Source organism: Mustelus asterias, chromosome 19 (genome assembly GCF_964213995.1).
Source record: "Mustelus asterias chromosome 19, sMusAst1.hap1.1, whole genome shotgun sequence".
Lineage (NCBI taxonomy): Eukaryota > Metazoa > Chordata > Chondrichthyes > Carcharhiniformes > Triakidae > Mustelus > Mustelus asterias.
The window spans coordinates 38,401,966-38,421,223 of NC_135819.1; the positions used below are offsets into that span (position 1 = coordinate 38,401,966).

A 19,258-nucleotide genomic window follows, 5' to 3' on the forward strand; every position below is an offset into this window, starting at 1 on the left:
TACAGATGCAGCAAGACATCTCTGCTTTTATATTCTATCCCCCTTGCGATATAGGCCAACATCCCATTTGCCTTCTCGATCACCTGTTGCACCTGCAGACTGGGTTTTTGTGTCTCATGCACAGGGACCCCCAGGTCCCTTTGCACAGTAGCATGTTGTAATTTTTTTCCATTTAGATAATAATCCAATTTCCTATTATTTCCTCCAAAGTGAATAATCTCGCATTTGTCAACGTTATACTCCATCTGCCAGATCCTCGCCCACTCACTCAGCCTGTCCAAATCTCTCTGCAGACCTTCTGCGCCCTCCACACGATTCACTTTTCCACTTATCTTTGTGTCGTTTGCAAACTTTGTTACCCTACACTCAGTCCCCTCCTCCAGATCGTCTATATAAATGGTAAATAGTTGAGGCCCCAGTACCGATCCCTGCGGCATGCCACTAGTTACCATCTGCTAACCAGAAAAGCACCCATTTATTCCGACTTTCTACTTCCTGTCGGATAGCCAATCCCCAATCCACGCTAACACCCTACCCCCAACTCCGTGTGACCCAATCTTCTTCAGCAACCTTTTGTGAGGCACCTTATCAAATGCCTTTTGGAAATCCAAAAACACCGCATCCACCGGTTCCCCTCCGTCAACCGCACTAGTCACTTCTTCATAAAAATCCAACAAGTTCGTCAAGTCCCTTGAGTGGGACTTGGACCCACGACTTTTTGATCTAGAGGTGAGTGTGCTACCAAGTGAATGATGGGTGACATAATGATGAATAAGACAAAAATATATGGTATTTTTCAGTGGTATTATTGATAGCTTACCTTCCATTTGGATGTAAATGTTGAAGCCATCGTAAGCTGTATATGGCTTTGGAGGGAACCACTCTAACACGAGCCAAATGGTCTCCGGATTGGTGAGAGTGTGTGCAGGCTCCGCGGTTGGGTAAATAATATTTTGAGGATCTTCGTCAGTGGCATTTGTTATATCTAAATAATCATATCCACTTGCTGAAACCTCTCTGCTGTCTCGTTGGAACTCCAGTGCCCAGTTGGCGATCATTCTCTTGCCCTCGTCATTGGTCAATTTATAATCTCGCCAGCCCACTGACTGGTTTGCTGTGAGGTCATTGGCCTCAGTCTCAATCACGTTACTTCCCTCGTCAATAGTGTTATTAGCTTGGAGAAAAAACTGTTCATGACCAGCATGAGTTTGATCGTCAGACTGACTCCTTCTGTACACCACCTTCATCGACACGTTGCTGGGAGGGTAGGGAACTGTCCCAAGGAAAATAAAGAGAGTTCCATAGTGATCAAGTAGTAAAGCAAGTCAGGAGATGCATTTTATTGTTTTGATTCCAAGCTTTTAGACGAATTTTGTTTCATTCTAAGCTTTCAAATAGATTTTGTGTCTACTTAGAATCTCTACAGTGCAGAAGGAGGCCATTCGGCCCATCTGGTCTGCACATGCTCTCCGAAATGAGCATCTTCGCCAGGCCATATCCCCCTTGCCTCACATATTTACCCCACTAATCCTCCTAATCTGCACAATTTGACACTTGGCACACAAATCTGTGCCCAGACTCTCGATATCTGTGCTTATTCATGAAGCTCTGTGCCCAGAGTGTTTGCTGTAAAATTCATGCAGAGTTTGCTAAGCTGATGAATTGATTTAAAAAAAGCATGAAATACACCCCCCTGCAAAATACGTGATGTTCTTACAACTGTTAGTAAAACAATGCGAAGTCCCATGGTGGTCAGCTTAGGGACTTCTGGTTTGTGTGTAATATGAAACATGAGTCTCTGTCGTAGCAGATAATAAATTAAAATCATAGAATCCCTACAGTGCAGAAGGAAGCCATTTGGCCCATTGAGTCTGCCCTGACCACAATCCCACCCAGGCCCTACCCCTGTAACCCCACATATTTACCCTGCTAATTCCCCTGACACTAAGGAGCAATGGCCAATTCACCTAACGCGCACATCATTGGACTGTGGGAGGAAACCAGAGCACCCGGAGGAAACCCACGAGTGGACATGAATCTAATTGCTGAAAGGATTACCTATTCTCGTTGCTACCAGCAAGCTGAGCTTCCATGTAACCGAGACGCCATCTTGGAAAGGCAAGTTTTTACCTGTTCGGTGATGTTTTGGCTCATGGCCAATAGCACTGTACTCCATTAAGGGAAGTCGGTTGACATTAGCCTCTGCCACCAGTTGGAATGTGATGTTACTGTAGCATGTTCCAGGGAGCCAAGTGTTGAAAATTAATTTACCTTTCAGGAAATCTGTGTTTTAAAAAATTCAGACAATAAACATCACCGTGCAGTTACACCGTAGAAATACAGACAGAACTAATTTCGCAAGGTTGTACTGGTAATAAAGAATCCCTTCTGTAGCACATAATGTTCCGATAAATAGTTGTTGTGAAAGACTTCCTGCTGCCAATGCTCGCTGGGAAAGTTGTTCTCAATATTCCAGCAATGATTTGGCCATTGTGCGGTGGCAAGTTAGACAGGGAAATTAAATTTGCCTGTGTTCCTATAATGCCATCCCAACTGCAGTCAGCATATGAAAAAAAAAATAGCTTGTGGCTGAACAATGGTTTACAGTCCATTATACAATAATTAGCATGGGAATACAATGTTTCACGCTTGTGTTCTGAGTTAATTTTATTTGCGTTGCAAGTTTAGAAGCGACCCAATGAGGTTTTGCACCAATGCTAAAATGGTATCATGTGAATTGGGTATCGAGGCCCAAACTGATTGTGAAGCTATTTACTTCTCCTGGGAATCTCGCACTGATGTCAGATCAGATTCCAACTCTGGACTCAGGCTGCATTACTCACGCATATACTGTGATAATAGTGGTGCAGTTAATATAAATATATGGGTGTTTCTTGTTCGTTTAAGGAGAATGTTTAAAATATCAGATTTATTCTGCAGGCTGGAAGAACAACATAAAGCTCCATGGTGTAAAAGCGAGTTAATTACTCATTTCAGCTTGGAATTTGTGACATTAAGTTCCCCTGGGTCTTTCTGACTAGAGTGATTGACAGGGTCATGTGATGGTGTGGTTTTATGTGCAGAGCTGGGTCCGCAGAGAGAAAGGAGCTTTTACAGATTAGAATTGTGGCTCTGCTGAACAGTGGCATGTGCAGGCGGTTCCTGAGAATTCACTCTCTCTTCAAAAAATATCTCTGAAAGCTGTTAACACAATTTGTAGCAAGTATATTTATGGTTACCAATTGTATTTAAAGTGCCATTTACATCTGTAAGAGGAATGTTGCTTACTTGGAACTGAAACAGTCATAAGCTAAAAAAAAAGATGCTTTTCAATTTTAAGTATTGTTCAACCATTAATAGTTAAGCTGCTTCATTTGTTAGAGTTAGATTTAAACTATGTTATTAAATAAAGTTTGTTTTACTATAAAAGACCTCTAATTTGTCAGTGGAATTACCCCTGGAGAGAAATATCCAATCCTCACATGTATGCCAAAATAGAAAAACTGTTGGGGTCTAGTCTGGATTCCTAATGTAAATGGGATTCTGGTCTGGGATCCTAACTATACATATATATATATATATATATATATAGATGAAATAGGAGCAGAAGCAGGCCATTCGGTCCCTCAAGTCAGCTCCATCATTTGAGTTCCACATTACCATCTACCCCCCCAAAAACCTTTGACTCCATTGCCCAGCAAGAATCTTTCTCTGCTTTAAAAATATTCACTGATCCCGTCTCCACCGCCTCTGGAGGCAGAGTGTTTCAAAGTCGCGCAACCCCCTGAGAGAAAAAACTCCTCATCACTGTCCTAAAAGGGTGACCCCTATTTTCAATCAGTGCCTCATATTTCTGGACTGACCCGCAATGGGGAACATCCTTTCCTTGTCCACTTTGTCAAGACCGTTCAGGATCTTACACCATAGATTGCACTATTTGTATCAATTAAAGGTATGGCCAGAATTCCCCGGCCGTTCACGCCCCGCCACCGCTGCCAGCGAGAACGGAGAACTTGGCACTCAGCCAAATCTCCACTCACAGCAGCGGGACCGGATAATCCCAGCTGCGGGCAAGGTCGGAGAATTCTGGCCCAGATCAGACTCCACGGGCCCCGATTATAACTCTCTGCAAGGGAATGGCTCAGGCACGAGTTAAAATCTTGTCCCCTCAGTCTAAATGGCTCCTGAATCATTCACAGAACGATCATGTCTGAGTGAGTCAAAAGGCTTATTCGAGAGAGTTGAACATGGAGTGCGGGATAAGATTAGTCGGTCCATCAACCCTGCCTCACACTCTTGATGCTGGAAGCCTCAGAAGTAGACACTTCCTAGCCCTCTGTGGCAAAACAAAACCCCTCAGAATGATTCGGGGCTTAAAAGCAGGGGAATAACCTGAAAAAATCCACCCCCTAAAATTAGCAAATTCAGTCCAGCAGATCACACTGACCAGGCATATTTTAACTGTTAAATCATCTGCCTTCCATACAATGTGATCACGTAACATTTGTGGCCAACATAACCTGGAGAATGTGTCACAATCTGTAATTCATTCTGAAGCACTCGCTTTAATGCAGAATTCTTGTACTACGGGGCTGTACTATTCACCTGTGCCGGCAGCCTCCTGTCACCATATCTAATCTTCTGAAGACAACGGGAGTTGTAATGTCATGTGATCAGAGGAACGTCTTCAAAGATTGGCAAGTTAACATTTAGGTAGAATGCTTTGTGGGTGACAAACTGTCTGACACAAAAGAGAAGTTTGGGGAATTTCGAAAGCATCTGTAATCTTTTCATTCTTATTAAAAATGGGAGACATTCCAGAGTCAAGAAGCACCAAAGCCACTAAGACAAGTTTGAGAAAAGGATTTAGGAATTTGTTTGGTTTGTTCCTGGCAGTGCCAGAGGGGAGTGAACACCTGACGAACCAAAAAGAACTTCAATTTCATAGAATTATCCATGATGTGGAGATGCCGGCGTTGGACTGGGGTGGACACAGTAAGAATCTTACAACACCGGGTTAAAGTCAAACAGGTTTATTTGGAATCACCAACTTTCGGAGCGCTGCTTCTTCGCCAGGTGAATGGGGTCCACCTTGAGCCAACGGTTTGCTGTGTTGATGGTAGCCATGATGTGGAGATGCTGGCATTGGACTGGGGTGGGCACAGTAAGAAGTCTCACAACACCAGGTTAAAGTTCAACAGGGTTTATTTGGAATCACGAACTTTCGGAGCACTTCTCTTTATCAGATGAGTGGGGTCCACTTTGAGCCGACAGTGTGCGGTGTCGATGGCAGCCATGATGTGGGGATGCTGGCATTGGACTGGGGTGGGCACAATAAGAAATCTCATAACACCAGGTTAAAGTCAAACAGGTTTATTGTGAATCATGAGCTTTTGGAGCGCTGCTCCTTCATCATCTGATGTTGATGTTTAACCTAGTGTTGTGAGACCACTTACATTGAATTATCCAGCACAGGAGGTCATTAGGCCTTGTTAGAAGTGTGAGATTTAATTGATGTTTCAGGAGTACTAGGGAATGGCACTAATGAGTTGCTCATTCAGGCAGCCAGTGCAGACATGATGGGCCAAATGGCCTTCTTCTTCGCTGTAACAATTCAGTGAGACATCTTTTGGTTGATAATGTTATGCTGGTTTAAGGGCTTACCCATCAGGAATGGAGGTGTAGATCAAAGAGCAAGTCCTACTGTGTTGGTGGTCAGAGTATTCACCCCAGGGTTATAGTGTCCTCTCTGAATATCTCTTGAGGAGACAGGGTCTCTGTGGAGTATCTCAGAAAAGAGTCTGACATTAAGGTGTAAACCAGGAGGTGGGGGTTCAATTATTCATGTGATTTCTCCAGATCAGAGAAGGGTTTGAAGATAACTAGGAATCAAGGGAAGATTTTGAAGTATCCATATACTTTTCTGATCAAAGGGAAATTTTAAAGTTAAAGATAATTGATTTGCATTTCTAACTGAAAACTAACAGTATGTGTCACTGGGGCATAGCCCCTTTAAGGGAATAGGTCATGTGATCTTGGGTGTGGGGTGAGCTGCTGGGGATCTGCCCGGAGTGTGGTGTGACAAGACCTTGAATAAAGTGTTGTATTCCCTGATGCCTGCCTGTGGGTAGTTATTGAGAGAATCCCTCAGGACTACAAGATTTAATAGTCATTTTGCCATGGAGATGGGTTGAGAGAATCATAGAATCCCTACAGTGCAGAAGGAGGCCATTTGGCCCATTGAGTCTGCACTGACCACAATCCCACACAGGTCCTATTCCCGTAACCCCACATATCTACACTGCTAATCCCCTGACACTAGGGTCAATTTACCATGGCCAATCAACCTAACTCGCACATCTTTGGACTGTGGGAGGAAACTGGCGCACCCGATGGAAACCCATGCAGACACGGTGAGAACGTGCAGGCTCCACACAGACAGTGACCTGATTCCGGAATCGAATCCAGTCACTGGCACTATGAGGCAGCAGTGCTAACCACTGTGCCGCCCAGAGGGGCAGGGTGTTTTGTTTTAATATATCTCAGCTGACTCCAAGTGTGTGGGAGGGCAATCAGTCTGGAAGCTGTTGAAGTGGGTGAAAGGATCAGCAGAAATAGGGTGGGAGGGAGGTGTTTGGACACTGCATAAAGTCCATGCTTGGGATGAATAGTCCAAATTTATGAAATATTATAGATTGCAAGATCTGTCAAGTAAAGCTTGTGGAAGAGATCAGTGGTGGAATCCTTGCAGACAGAGGGAGTTCAGGAAGTCTATGGGTGGGATTTTCCAGCTGCGCTCACCCTGAAACTGGAATATCCCACCCAAGGTCAATGGACCTTTCCATGGTCCACTCCTCACCTGCTCTGAGTCCCTTGGGCGGAATGGGAAAATTCATCCCATGCCTATGCCAGACTGGGAGATAAGGCGAATCGGAGTGAATCCTCGGGGGCTGAAGCACACTGTGATTTGGATTCAGGTGTAGTGGATACGCTCTGAAGAATCTGTAACAGGGAATGGAGTCAGGTCTGAACTTAAAAATAGAATGAGGGGAAGAGTTCCGTTCAGATGTTTGCTTTTGTGGGAAGAGATATAGGCCGGAACGTTCCGGCCATTCACGCTGGTGGGATCTTCTGTTCCTGCCACCAATGGCACACCCCTGCCTTGGGATTCCCAGCAGCTTGGGATGGGAAATCCCATTGACAGTGGCGGAACCAGAAGATCCTGCTGCTGGCCAAAGGCATGTTGTCTCTCACTGCCCAGAAACATGCCTCAGGGAGGCCAAAGAATCGTGCCCACTCGGTTATGTTAATAGTGCTTGTTCTTTCCTTTCATCAGTCAAAAGATTTTCCTTTTAAAATGTGAAATCTTGATGCGTGATCTGTTCATAACTGGGAATTCGAATTTCATTTCAAAACGTCATTGATCTGTACCAAGGTTGCAACCCACTGGCATGCATCTACCATGACAGCACTATCTAATTAGTCCCAAATGCCAACTTTTTCCCCATATCCATGCAAATGAAACCTCTTGCAACTCAATTTTGGGACACCATGGTCACCGAAACCCCCGGCTAAAAGACTGGTGGGAGCCCTTCCACGGCAGGAACGGCTGCTGTGACCTAACGGTCAATTGGCCGTTACTAGATTGGAGGCAGGATTTCTGCCCCTTGGGGAATGGAGGTCCTGCCTCAGAGAGATGCTGACCAATCAGATGGCTGGCAGCTGTGTATGCCCTGCAGAGCCAGGCAACAGTGGTGGTCAATACTGGAACTACAGGCGGACCCTAATGGAGATCACCTCTAGAGCTGGCATGAAGGTGAAGTGTATTTGGGGGGAGGGGGGGTTCAGGCTGGTAGGCCTCAGGCTGGGGACTGGTTTTGAGAGGTGAGTGGGTGAAGTTGGCGGGGGTGGGGGGGGGGGGGGGGGGGGGGGGGGGGGTTGGGGGAGAAACAGTCAAGGGGCAAGTGTGATTTGGAAGGTGGGGGTGCCTCTGATGGGCACAGGAGACCCACAAAGGAGGTTCTCTCCCCTAGTCAGGGGCAGGGTAGATGGTGGGAATGCCACTTGCTGGATTTTATCAGCCGCCCCCATCACCCCACCCCCTCCCCCCCGCCCCACCTTCAAACCTGATGGATGGGGAGCATAAAACCCAGCCCAATGCAAATATGTTGGAAGGTATTGGTCCAAGGATTAGCAATTCAGTTACAATCTCTATATACCTTTGGATCAAAATCTACAATTAACTCAAGAAAATTCTATTATCCATGGCAAACACACTGACCAGAAATCAGAGATATTTTCTTACCTTTATGGAGTGATGATCGATAATAATTGCCTTCAAAATAGCTTAATTTTAATCTTGAGAAAAAGTTGGTGGTCTGCTTTGGATATTGAATGTCAAATAGGACTCCAGTTTGTGGGGACAGTTTGTAGTCATATATAGCCACACTGTTGACTGGGAGTGGTTCTAGCAAAGACAGAGGAGGGGTTATAGTTAAACTATCATAATACACAAGTTGACGAGTAGCAACATAGCTCCATTGGAGATAAAGTGCATCAAGGAAGGAGTTCTTAAATCAGATTTCATAACTGCCATAAAGAATCCGGATAGATTTTTAAAAACTCATTCGTGGGACATGGGCGACATTTTTTGCCCATCCCTAGTTGTCCGAGGGCAGTTGAGAGTCAACCACATTGCTGTGGCTCTGGAGTCACATGTAGGCCAGACCAGATAAGGACAGCAGATTTCCTTCCCTAAAGGGCATTAGTGAACCAGATGAGTTTTTCTGACAAGTGACAATGGTTTCATGGTCATTAGTAGATTATTAATTCCAGATATTTTTTATAGAATTCAAATTCCTCCATCTGCCGTGGATTTGAACCCAGGTCCCCAGAACATTAGCTGAGTTTCTGGATTAATAGTCTAGCGATAATACCACTGGGCCATTCTGGTTAAATGGGACACCTAATGGAACAGGTTTATAGTAAGACAATAGCAGCCTGTAAAACAGTCACTGCTGTACTCATTTTGTAAATATAAACCACCTTCCAAACTTGCAACCTCTACCACCCAGAGCAACAGCCCCACCACTTGCAAGTTCTCTATCCAAGCCGCATGCCATCCTGACTTGGAAATATATTGCCATTCCTTCACAGTCCCTGGATCAAAATTTTGGAATTTCTTCCCTAACAGGACAGGCACCTGACTGGTGCCTCGAAACCACACGAATCAAAGCAGTTTAAGAAGTCAACCTTTTAAGAGACAATTAGGGGCAGGCAATCCCTTCACATCCCATGAACAAGTTACAGAAATAACTGAAAACGGGGCTGTGCTTCATCTGTGATTTCTAATTAAGCTTTTTCACTCACCACCTTTAGAAAGAGTAAATGATTGAACTTGCATTCCTAAAAGACCATTCATGTGCTTTTGGATATCCCAAATTGCTTCACAGCCAATGAATTACTTTTAGAATGTCGTCACTGTTGTTCTGGAGGCACAACTCCACAAACAGCAATGAGACAAAGTCAATCGGCTTAATTATGTTGGTTGAGAGATAAATATTTTCCAGCTCACTTGGCCTACTCCTGTGCTTGTCTGCAAATATTGACGTTCATGTCCACTTGAGGGTGTGACCAGAAAATGCTTCATGGGAAAGGCAAGACATCGGCCAATGCGGCACTCCCTCATTTCTGCATTGGAGTGTCAGCCGAGGTAGATTGTGCTCAAATCCTGGAGGAGGCTTGAATACACAAGACTTCGGTCTCCAAAGCAAGAATGTTGCCACGGCATAGGGCTGACATTAAAGGTCAAGAAATTCCATCCTCATGTGTCAAGCAATCTCTTCTTTGATCTCTGGAAATGTCCAAAGTAATTGGATGACTACTTTGATCTGTCTGTATGAAAGAACATTTCCCTCTCTCTATACTGCCAGAGCCTGGTCTCAATATCGCTTCCCCTGCTGGTATGGCCAAGATTTCAAATTTACTTGTTGGAAAGCTAAGGCGGCAAAACTATGACTTAACCATCTAAGATAATATATTGCAGTCAGTACTGCTGTACCATTTAAGCATAATTTAATCAAACTGCATGTGGTTTTTTTTCAAATATTGAAACATATATTGTATTATTCGTATAATAAAAGCATGAAGCCTGATCAACACTCCTCTTCCCGATACAGACAGTTGTAAAGCAATGATATAATTTAGTGCATGTTATGACAAGAGGCAATATAAAATAGGGGATAAAATTCTTAAAGGGGGTGCAGGAGCAGAGGGAGCTGGGTGTATATCTGCATAGATCATTGAAGGTGGTAGGATAGGTAGAGAGAGCAGTTCATAAAGCACATAGTATTCTGGGCTTTATTGATAGCGGTGTAGAGTACAAGAGCAAATAGGTCGTGCTGAAATTATACAAGTTAGATCTCAGCTGGAATATGTGTACAGTTCTGGGTGCCACATTATAGGAAGGATGTGAACGCACTGGAGAAAGTGCAGAAGAGGTTTACAAGAAAGACTCCAGGGATGAGAAACTTCTGTTTTCAATAGATACGTTGGGGCTGTTCTCCTTTGGAAGAAAGAAGGCCAAGAGGAGATTTAATAGAGATGTTAAAAATTATGAGGGGCTAGACTGGGTACATAGGGAGAAATTGTTCCCGCTCCTAAAGGGATCAAGAATGAGAGGACGCAGCTTTAAAGCAATTTGCAAAAGCAGCAAATGTGATGTGAGAAAAAAGCTTTTTCACACAGCGAGTGGTTGGGTCTGGAATGCACTCAACAAAGAGAACAAAGAAAATTACAACATAGGAATAAGCCCTTTGGTCCTCCAAGACTGTTCCGACCATGCTACCCGACTGAACTAACACCCCCTACCCTTCCGGGGACCATATCCCTCTATTCCCATCCTATTCATGTATTTGTCAAGACGCCCCTTAAAAGTCACTATCGTATCTGCTTTCACCACCTCCCCCGGCAGCGAGTTCCAGGCACCCACCACCCTCTGTGTAAAGATCTTGCCCCCTTTAAACCTTGCCCCTTAAACCTATGCCGCCTCGTAATTGACTCTTCCACTCTGGGAAAAAGCTTCTGACTATCCGCTCTGTCCATGTCCCTCATAATCTTGTAGACTTCTATCAGGTCGCCCCTCAAGCTCCGTCATTCCAGTGAGAACAAACCAAGTTTCTCCAACCTCTCCTCATAACTAATGCTCTCCATACCAGGCAACATCTTGGGAAAATCTTCTCGGTTCCCTCTCCAAAGCCTCCACATCCTTCTGGTAGTGCGACAATCAGAATTGAACACTGCCTGGAAGTGATGTGGAGGCAAGTTCAATTGAGGCATTCAAGAGGGTGTTAGATAAGTATTTGAAAAGTAACAATGTGCAGTGGTATTCGGGGAAAAGCAGGGGAATGTCACTAAGTCACAATGCTCGTTTGGAGAGCTAGTGTAGACAGGATGGGCCAAATGGCCTTTTACTGCATTGTAACAATTATGGTTATGTAATGAGGTCAAACATACCAATGTGTTGATGTTGATCCTGATTTTAAATGATGGCTGACTGGAACAGCAAACCATGGGAAATATAAACCAGTCACACATGCACAAGCCAGTACGATTAGACCTCCAACGGAGAATTTTGCATCGGGCATTTCCAGTGAAAAAAATGGCTGACTGGAAACATGAATATTTACTGTAGTTACTGTGCATTTCCATATTTCAAAATGGAAAAATCTGATGGAGTCAATATTGAATTCTTTATCAGAAGACAGCACAATATTCTATCTGTGAGCAATTCAGGCACGGGGCGGGAGGACATTACATACTGATTAGGATCAACTATTTTCAGGTTGAGTTGCATTACTGAATAATAATTGGTAGGCACTAATTTGGCAGTCAAGAGAGCTTTTGTCAACACTTTGATTTTCGAATGTGACCTTAATTACATGTTGATGCAAGCACAATATCACACTGCAATCTCACTAATGGATCAAGAAAGTAATGAAATCTAAGAGATGGTGATGGCAGCAGCACAGCTTTTTGGCACATAGGGCTGCTAGGCTCACCCCAAGACCGGAAAACCCTGCCCAAGGTCAACGGATCTTTACATGGCCCGCTCCCACCTGCTACAATTCTCATAGTGAGCAGGACAGGAAAATTCCATCCATCGGCTCTGTGTAAAGATATGCAAAGTAAATGTTCCTCAGAAACCCCGAGACTTTGTACGTTTGAAACAGTATCTGGCCCTGTGCCTCCGTGGCGTGGCAATTAGAGTCAGTTTTGCCAGTGGCCACTCCTCAGTTGGCACTTCCCATGCCCGGTAGTGACAGGCAGGTTCAGTGGCAAGATCGGAGAAGGCCCTAGTCGCATTTTCCTCCAGCGCACATCCAGGAGGCGATCATCCCCTCCCCTATCAATGGCGCATTTCATTTCTGCCGTCAAGCGTCAAGAACCTAATGCTAATAAATTTGCCTTTCGTTCCTGCGGCCGCAGGGCAGAATCATTCCCCCATGTCAGATTTGAATCCCATGTCATCGTGATTTTAGAATGCTGTGATTGTCAACTGCTTTTAAAAGGCCAACACCTGATGACCTGAATCTCGAGGGGGACCTGGAGGTAACTGCACACAGCTTAGTGCAGCGATCATGTGGATCCCCTAAAAGAATGCAAAGAAGTGGCTTCTGCTGTGGTTTCTTGGTGAGGTCACAGGCAAGTGTCCAAAGTGGCTTCTTCAAGGCTGACTTTCAGTGAGACGCTTGAAAAACGGCCCCAATGTTGGGGATGGGGAGTGCAGCACCAAGGGGAGCCTCGGCATAAGGACTCCATTGGGGAGGGGGGTGTAAGGCAGCATGGATTGAAGTACACAAGCACTTGATGTGGTGAGCGGGATGAGGGTTGGGGGTGGGGAGGTGAAGAAATTGACCACGCATTTGGAAATGCATTTCAGGTTTGTGCATTCTTCCACAGCTGAGATCAATCAGCATCAGTTCCATTGCCACGCTTGGAATCTGGCATTTGAAGCAATTATGCTCAGTCAAGGATCACAAAATCCTGACATTACCACTGATTGTTCCTGAAATTTTAATCCCCTCGGATGCAGTCTATAAGTTAAACTGAGAGTGAGAAATAATTGGGTAACTGGGCAAATTAAGAGGATCCCATTGTGAGAGGTGGGTATGGGACAGTCACTGAGGGAGGCATTCAGAACTCCTTGCATTGTGGCCATTCAGACTTTGAACACTAACTCTGATGGTCCAAGCTAACCGTGTAGCCTTAGAGTGCAGGTTAGGATAATATGTGCACCTGACCTGAGAGCACAGGATGCATTCGAGTGGCTGAAGCAGTCACCACTTGTTCATGTGGTGTGGGGTGGAGGTGGGTAGGATTTGTTCAGGTATCGAGCAAAGTAATTGTCCAGGATGGGTATTGTGGGGGGACGATTATCGGGCGATATCCAAGCGGGGGGGGGGGGGGGGGGGGCGAACGGCCAGAGAGGCCAACTGATTGGGGATTAGGGGGAGGGGGCAAGCAATATCAGGGGGGGTGGGGACTGACTGAATGATCTCTCTGTGTTCTGTTGCACAGAACAGAGAGATCTGTGCATGCGTCATAGCATCCTCTAGTGCGAGCAGCCAGCTTTCCAGCAAGAATGGACTCTGTCCACTCCCTCTACTGGTATGAATCATACTTTGCCTTTTTGTTTTGCACTAAGTGCCATAAGATTGTGTCTGAAAACTCACTGAAATAATTGGTGCAATTCTCTCCCGTTTTCATGCTCGTTCAGCACCTTTTTTGGTAAGATCACCCCCTGTGACTCTTGATTGTTATTTGATGCGCAGACATCCAGTTTATCTAGTTTTGTCACTTTCTCTTCCTCACAGCTATACTTCCTCCTGGCAATGTTTCAGAGTTTCACTTGATAATTGTTATTAATTAACTGAATATCTTGTTTAAACCTAAAGATCCCTCAGCTTGTGAATCACAATCTTAGTTTTTTGATTCTTTAAATCAGACATTGCGCAGATATCCAGATTAACCCACCTCCTCAGGTTGGGGGATTTAATCTCTACCACTTCACAATATTTTATTTTCTCGCCTCTTCAGATTTACTCTTGCTCTCTTTTTAGGCTTCCGATACCAACCTGCAATAAGCAGCTACATCCAAGGGTTTCCCTTCCTCTTAATGAAACATTACCATCGTAGAACCATAGAATCCCTATGGTGCAGTAAGACAACATCCAGCCCACCGAGTCTGCACCGACCCTCCAAAAGAACATTCCACCCAAGCCCTCCCCTCACCCTATTCCCGTAACTGCGCATTTACATTGGCCAATCCACCTAACCTACATATCTTAGGATACTTAGGGGCAATTTAGCCTGGCCAAGCCACCTAACCTGCAAATCTTTGGACTGTGGGAGAGAACCGGAGCATCCGGAAGAAACCCACGCAGACACAGGGAGAATGTGCAAACTCCACACACAAGGCTGGAATTGACCCCGGGTCCCTGGCATTGTGAGGTGCCAACCTTGTACCTGACAACTGGGTAAATCTGAGGTGTGAGCCCACATCCGTCACTCTTGTGTTACAGCTGTATTCAAAGAGAGATGTCTTGTTGGCGGTTCATTTTTCTGTACAGCACTAGCTAAGGGACCTGTGAGATTAAATATTGGATGCCTCCTTAAATTACCCTGTACAGGTGTTGGTCCTTCAAACATTTGATGCCATTCTTGAGATATTTCATTCAGTAAAGCGGGTAAGGTAGCCTCAGATTTAACAGCTGCAAGAGGGAAAAGACACATTCTGAAGTTGCAGTTGCTCAAATTGGCATGCAGCCTTTATCTGTCGAATCCAATGGACAAATATTGGCCTGAATTATATTACTATACTTTTCTCCCATTTCAGTTTAGAAGTTCTAAAGAAGATCCCTATAGTACAGGTAACGACATATCCAATGAATTTATTGTCTGCAAATGGAAGCAGCCCCAACCTTAATTTAATATTGGTTAAACATTAAATAAAGACAAACTGCTGGGTAAACTCAACAGGTCTGGCAGTATCTGTGGAGAGAAACAGAGTTAACATTTTGGGTGTAAATTAGTTTTGTGTGCTGATCTAGTGACTATTAATTGAAACATCAAGCCACATGAAGAAAACATGAGCAGGAAGTGTGTTCATTGATCATTATATAAAACCAGTTAACAAACTCCAAAATTCCCAAATGTACTAAGATTTCTAAAAAATGTTAACAAATATGTCAGTCACACAAAACTAGTTGACAAGTCATGAATTATGTGTAAATTAGACTTGAATTTTGTTTCTTTGCTGTCCTTGACAGAGGAATCAAGATGCTGTCAATTTGAACAAGCCATTACACCTTCCAATGCATTACCTGGAGAATGTAAGCAAAACTTAGCAAAATAAAGCTAAAGATGATTAAGCAAATCGTAGACTGATCCTTCCCTTCAATATATTCATATAGAGAATTTTCATGTAATTTACTAAGAATACTTAATGCGGTTTGACTAAGCCTAGACATCAATGACTCTGTTGAAACACTTGTGCCCCAGGGAAAACATCACTTGATTGGCACACCTTTCTCTCTGATCTACTCTGTCAAATACACAATATTCACTTACACAAGATAAAAGAGATTTCAAACGTTTGCAGTTTATGCTATTGATACCTTAAACACTCTGGATGGTTGGTACTTATATAGAGCTGTCATAACATAAATTTTATGATTTTTTAATGAATTTAGACTTTTTAAAAAAAGCTTTTTCACATGGTATTGTAACTAAAGGGTTCTGCATTCTGTACAAAGTGTATACTTGCTAAATGGGCATGGAAGTGCCATGGGTTGACATGGAAGGTAGAGGGGCCATGGTGGTTGGGGGAGGTGAGCTTAGGTTAGCAGAGAGTATGAGAGGCCATGGGGTGGGGGTGGGGGGGCAGTATATGGAATCCATGAGGTGGCACGGGTTTACACGAATAGGCAGGGAGAGTGTGTGAAGTGAGGGCTAGAGGGCTTTTAAAAATAATTTTACTGATTTTGTTGTAACTGGGTGAAGTGCTGGAGCACAAGACAGACCCATTAATCAGCCCGTCTAAGCCGGCTGCCACCAAACTCTTTCCAATGATGGCATACTGGACTCCAGCTACCTCCCGGTCCCCTGGAATGAGAGCACTGGCTTTGCTGTCACTTTGGGAATGTTGAACTGGGAAACTTCCCGCTACCGGCCTCGAAGATGAAAATCCTGCCCTACATTTCACTCGTGTGGTCTACAATACCAACCTCCCAAAGAGGTGGCACATTCCTGGGCATCCATTAACCTCTGTTTAACTTATTGACAAGTATAATAAAACGTAACAACAACAACAAAAGAGTTGCTTACTTGTTAGTACAGCAACTAAATGTACCGGCTTAACAGTTGATTTTGAGCTTCCAGTCAGGAGGGTCACTAAGTAGTAGATCCCGTGGTAAGAAGCGTTGAAGACCACAGGAGGAGGCAGTGTATTGTTGAAGTCTTTGAACTGGAGTTTATAATTGGTCAGGTTGACAGACTGTGTTATTTTCACATAGTACAGCGAGGATCCATTGGTGACATCAGATGGCTGGAGCGACACTATGATCTTGTTGTCATCACTAACAGTGGCAGAGATTGCAGCAGCAGTCTGGAGGGAGAGTAATAATTAAGAATGAAACCCTTAAGATGGCTCTTGTCACACGAGCAAACAGTCGGGTTGAACTAAATGGTTAAAGGAATAGTGCCCAGCCCGTAGAAATAATTAGGACCCGGAAAAAGAAAATATTTATTCAGCTGTAATCACATTTAACACGCGTGCAAGGAGAGGAAAAAAAGCTCAGAACAGTATTCGCTCGGCAATGCCCAGTTATATACATGTCAGATGGAATCAAAGAGCTGGAAAATTTAGGTCAAGGACAATGGACAGATTCTTGTGCGCTGGAACAGATTATCGCAATGGAATTATGTTGCAATGGGGGTTTCTTCCCTAAATATAAGCCGTTTGCTTCCATTTCAACAGCAACTATCTTTTTCTCATTCAAAAATATTGAAACAAACATAAAGCAGCAGCTATTTAGATTTTAAAAAGCATTTATAACAGAGGGCATTTTTCTTTACAGATGGAATATTGAAGGTTTGGAGGGAACCCGACATTTCTCTCCTGTTTCTCTTGAAGTGGATAGAACCAGCGGTGGAGAAAATCTTGAAAGCTGAACAGGCTGGCTTTCAGCCAGGGCAAAGCACATGTGACCAGGTCCTTTCCCTAATCACCTGCTTTAAAACTGGGTTTGAGAATTGCCTCAAAACAGGCGCTGTCTTTCTCGATCTCACTGCAGCATACAAGATAGTCTGACACACTGGTCTCCTTGTCCAAATCTCAAGAGCTCTTTGATTTGATTTGATTTATTATTGTCACATGTATTAACATACAGAAAAAAGTGTTTTTCTTGCGTCCTATACAGACAAAGCATACCGTTCATAGAGAAGGAAAGGAGAGAATGCAGAATGTAGTGTTACAGTCATAGCTAGGGTGTAGAGAAAGATCAACTTAATGCAAGATAGGTCCATTCAAAAGTCCGTTGCTTACTGATGCCATTGAACTGTTACTCCGAGACAGACGGTTCAGGATGTACATGAGTGAAGAGACAAACACCTAGAGGAAATAGCCCAACAGGCTTCCCCAGGGATCTGTTCCAGCCCCAACCTCTTTCAATCCCTATATCAATGAGATGCTATCTCGAGAGTTTATCTGTGCTGATGGTATCTGCTGTGCTTCTCAGACTCAGAGTCAACCAACTACCTGCAGCACGGTGGCACAGTGGTTGGCACTGCTGCCTCACAGCGCCAAGGACCTAGTCTGATTCCAGTCTTGGGTCACTGTCTGTGTGGAGTTTGCACATTCTCCCCGTGTCTGTGTGGGTTTCCCCCCGGTGCTCCAGTTTCCTCCCAAACCCCAGAGATGTGCAGGGAGGTGGGATTGGCCATGCTAAATTGCCCCTTAGTGTACCAGGATGTGTTAGGTTAGGAGGATTAGTCGGGTAAATGTATGAGTTACAAGGATAGGGCAGGGGCTGGGTTGGGTGAGATGCTCTATCGAAGAGTTGGTGCAGACTTGATGGGCCGGATGGCCTCCTTCTGCACTGTAGGGATTCTATGAGTCTATACTGTAAGACATTGTGCCTTCAACCCAGCAGCAACAAACAGTCTCAAATATATTCCACCCCCACAATGCCAGCGCCAAGAGGGAACTCAACTTCTCCTTGAATGGCAAGAGACTGAATCATAAACAACATCCTGTTTATCTTGGTGGTACCCTTCACCGAACATTGACATAGAAAAAAACATCTGAGCAAAGACCAAAATGCCAAATAACCTCCTCAACAAGCTCTTCATGGCTCTTCATGGGCTGCAGATGCTCAAATCTTAAGAACCTCAGCTCTTGCTATTGCCTGCTAGACTGCAGTGTACTGTGCACCAGTGTGATACAACTCATCCCATACCAGTCTTGTAGATACCCAGCAAAAATAAAACACAACAATGTGTATCATCTTGGATACCGTCCGATCAGCTCAACTCCCCAGGCCCCTCACATAAGGAGGGAGATTGCAACAAGAAAGTTCCTGAGAAGGTCTACCTCCATCTATGCCTTCTGCTACACAAGGATCTTACCGATTCACCCGTTGGTTGCCTCGGGTCACACCAACCTGTATGGCTAAGACCACCATGCCCAGGAATAACCGCAGGGGCTCTATGGCAGCAGGAATGGAAACAATATGCCACCATTAAAGACCTCTTCGTCATCAGTGACTCCACAGCCTGCCCACCCGGCTGCAATCTGCCACGCCAACATTGGTCACTCCTCAACTGTGGCCGCACTGACCAAGGCCTTTGTGCAGCAAATCGACATAAGTGGGGCCTTGCAGGGAACCCAGACTGCAGCTGCTGTACATCTCAATCCACAACTCACACCAATGAAGACTGATCCCGGACACAATTTAGCAGAGGGCTCAGGCAGCTCCATTTAGCCACTGCAGAAGCTATTACGAGGCTTGGGGATTACTGCATACACTTAAAAAATAGTACTTGAAGTGATATCAGGCCAGCCTTTAATACTAAGCAAGTGGATTGGTTTTGATCGAGTTAAAATCTTGGTCATTGCATTTGGAAATTTAGCCAATGAGAACTACCGGAGATAGATACAGGCGGCACGGTGGCACAGTGGTTAGTGCTGCTGCCTCAC

At 44.5% G+C, this 19,258-nt stretch overlaps 1 protein-coding gene across 1 annotated transcript in view; it reads right to left on the reverse strand.

The window, feature by feature from the left end:
- Positions 1-17,653, reverse strand: part of ptpro (protein tyrosine phosphatase receptor type O) — a 126,166-nt gene extending 108,513 nt beyond the window's left edge. The window contains exons 1-5 of the mRNA XM_078234604.1: positions 17,606-17,653; positions 16,387-16,666; positions 8,306-8,467; positions 2,131-2,283; positions 821-1,273 (exon numbers count right to left, since the gene is read on the reverse strand). Of these exons, the coding sequence (XP_078090730.1) occupies positions 821-1,273; positions 2,131-2,283; positions 8,306-8,467; positions 16,387-16,666; positions 17,606-17,653 (1,096 nt within the window). The remainder of the gene's footprint in view (positions 1-820; positions 1,274-2,130; positions 2,284-8,305; positions 8,468-16,386; positions 16,667-17,605) is intronic.
- Positions 17,654-19,258: the final 1,605 nt, after the last annotated feature.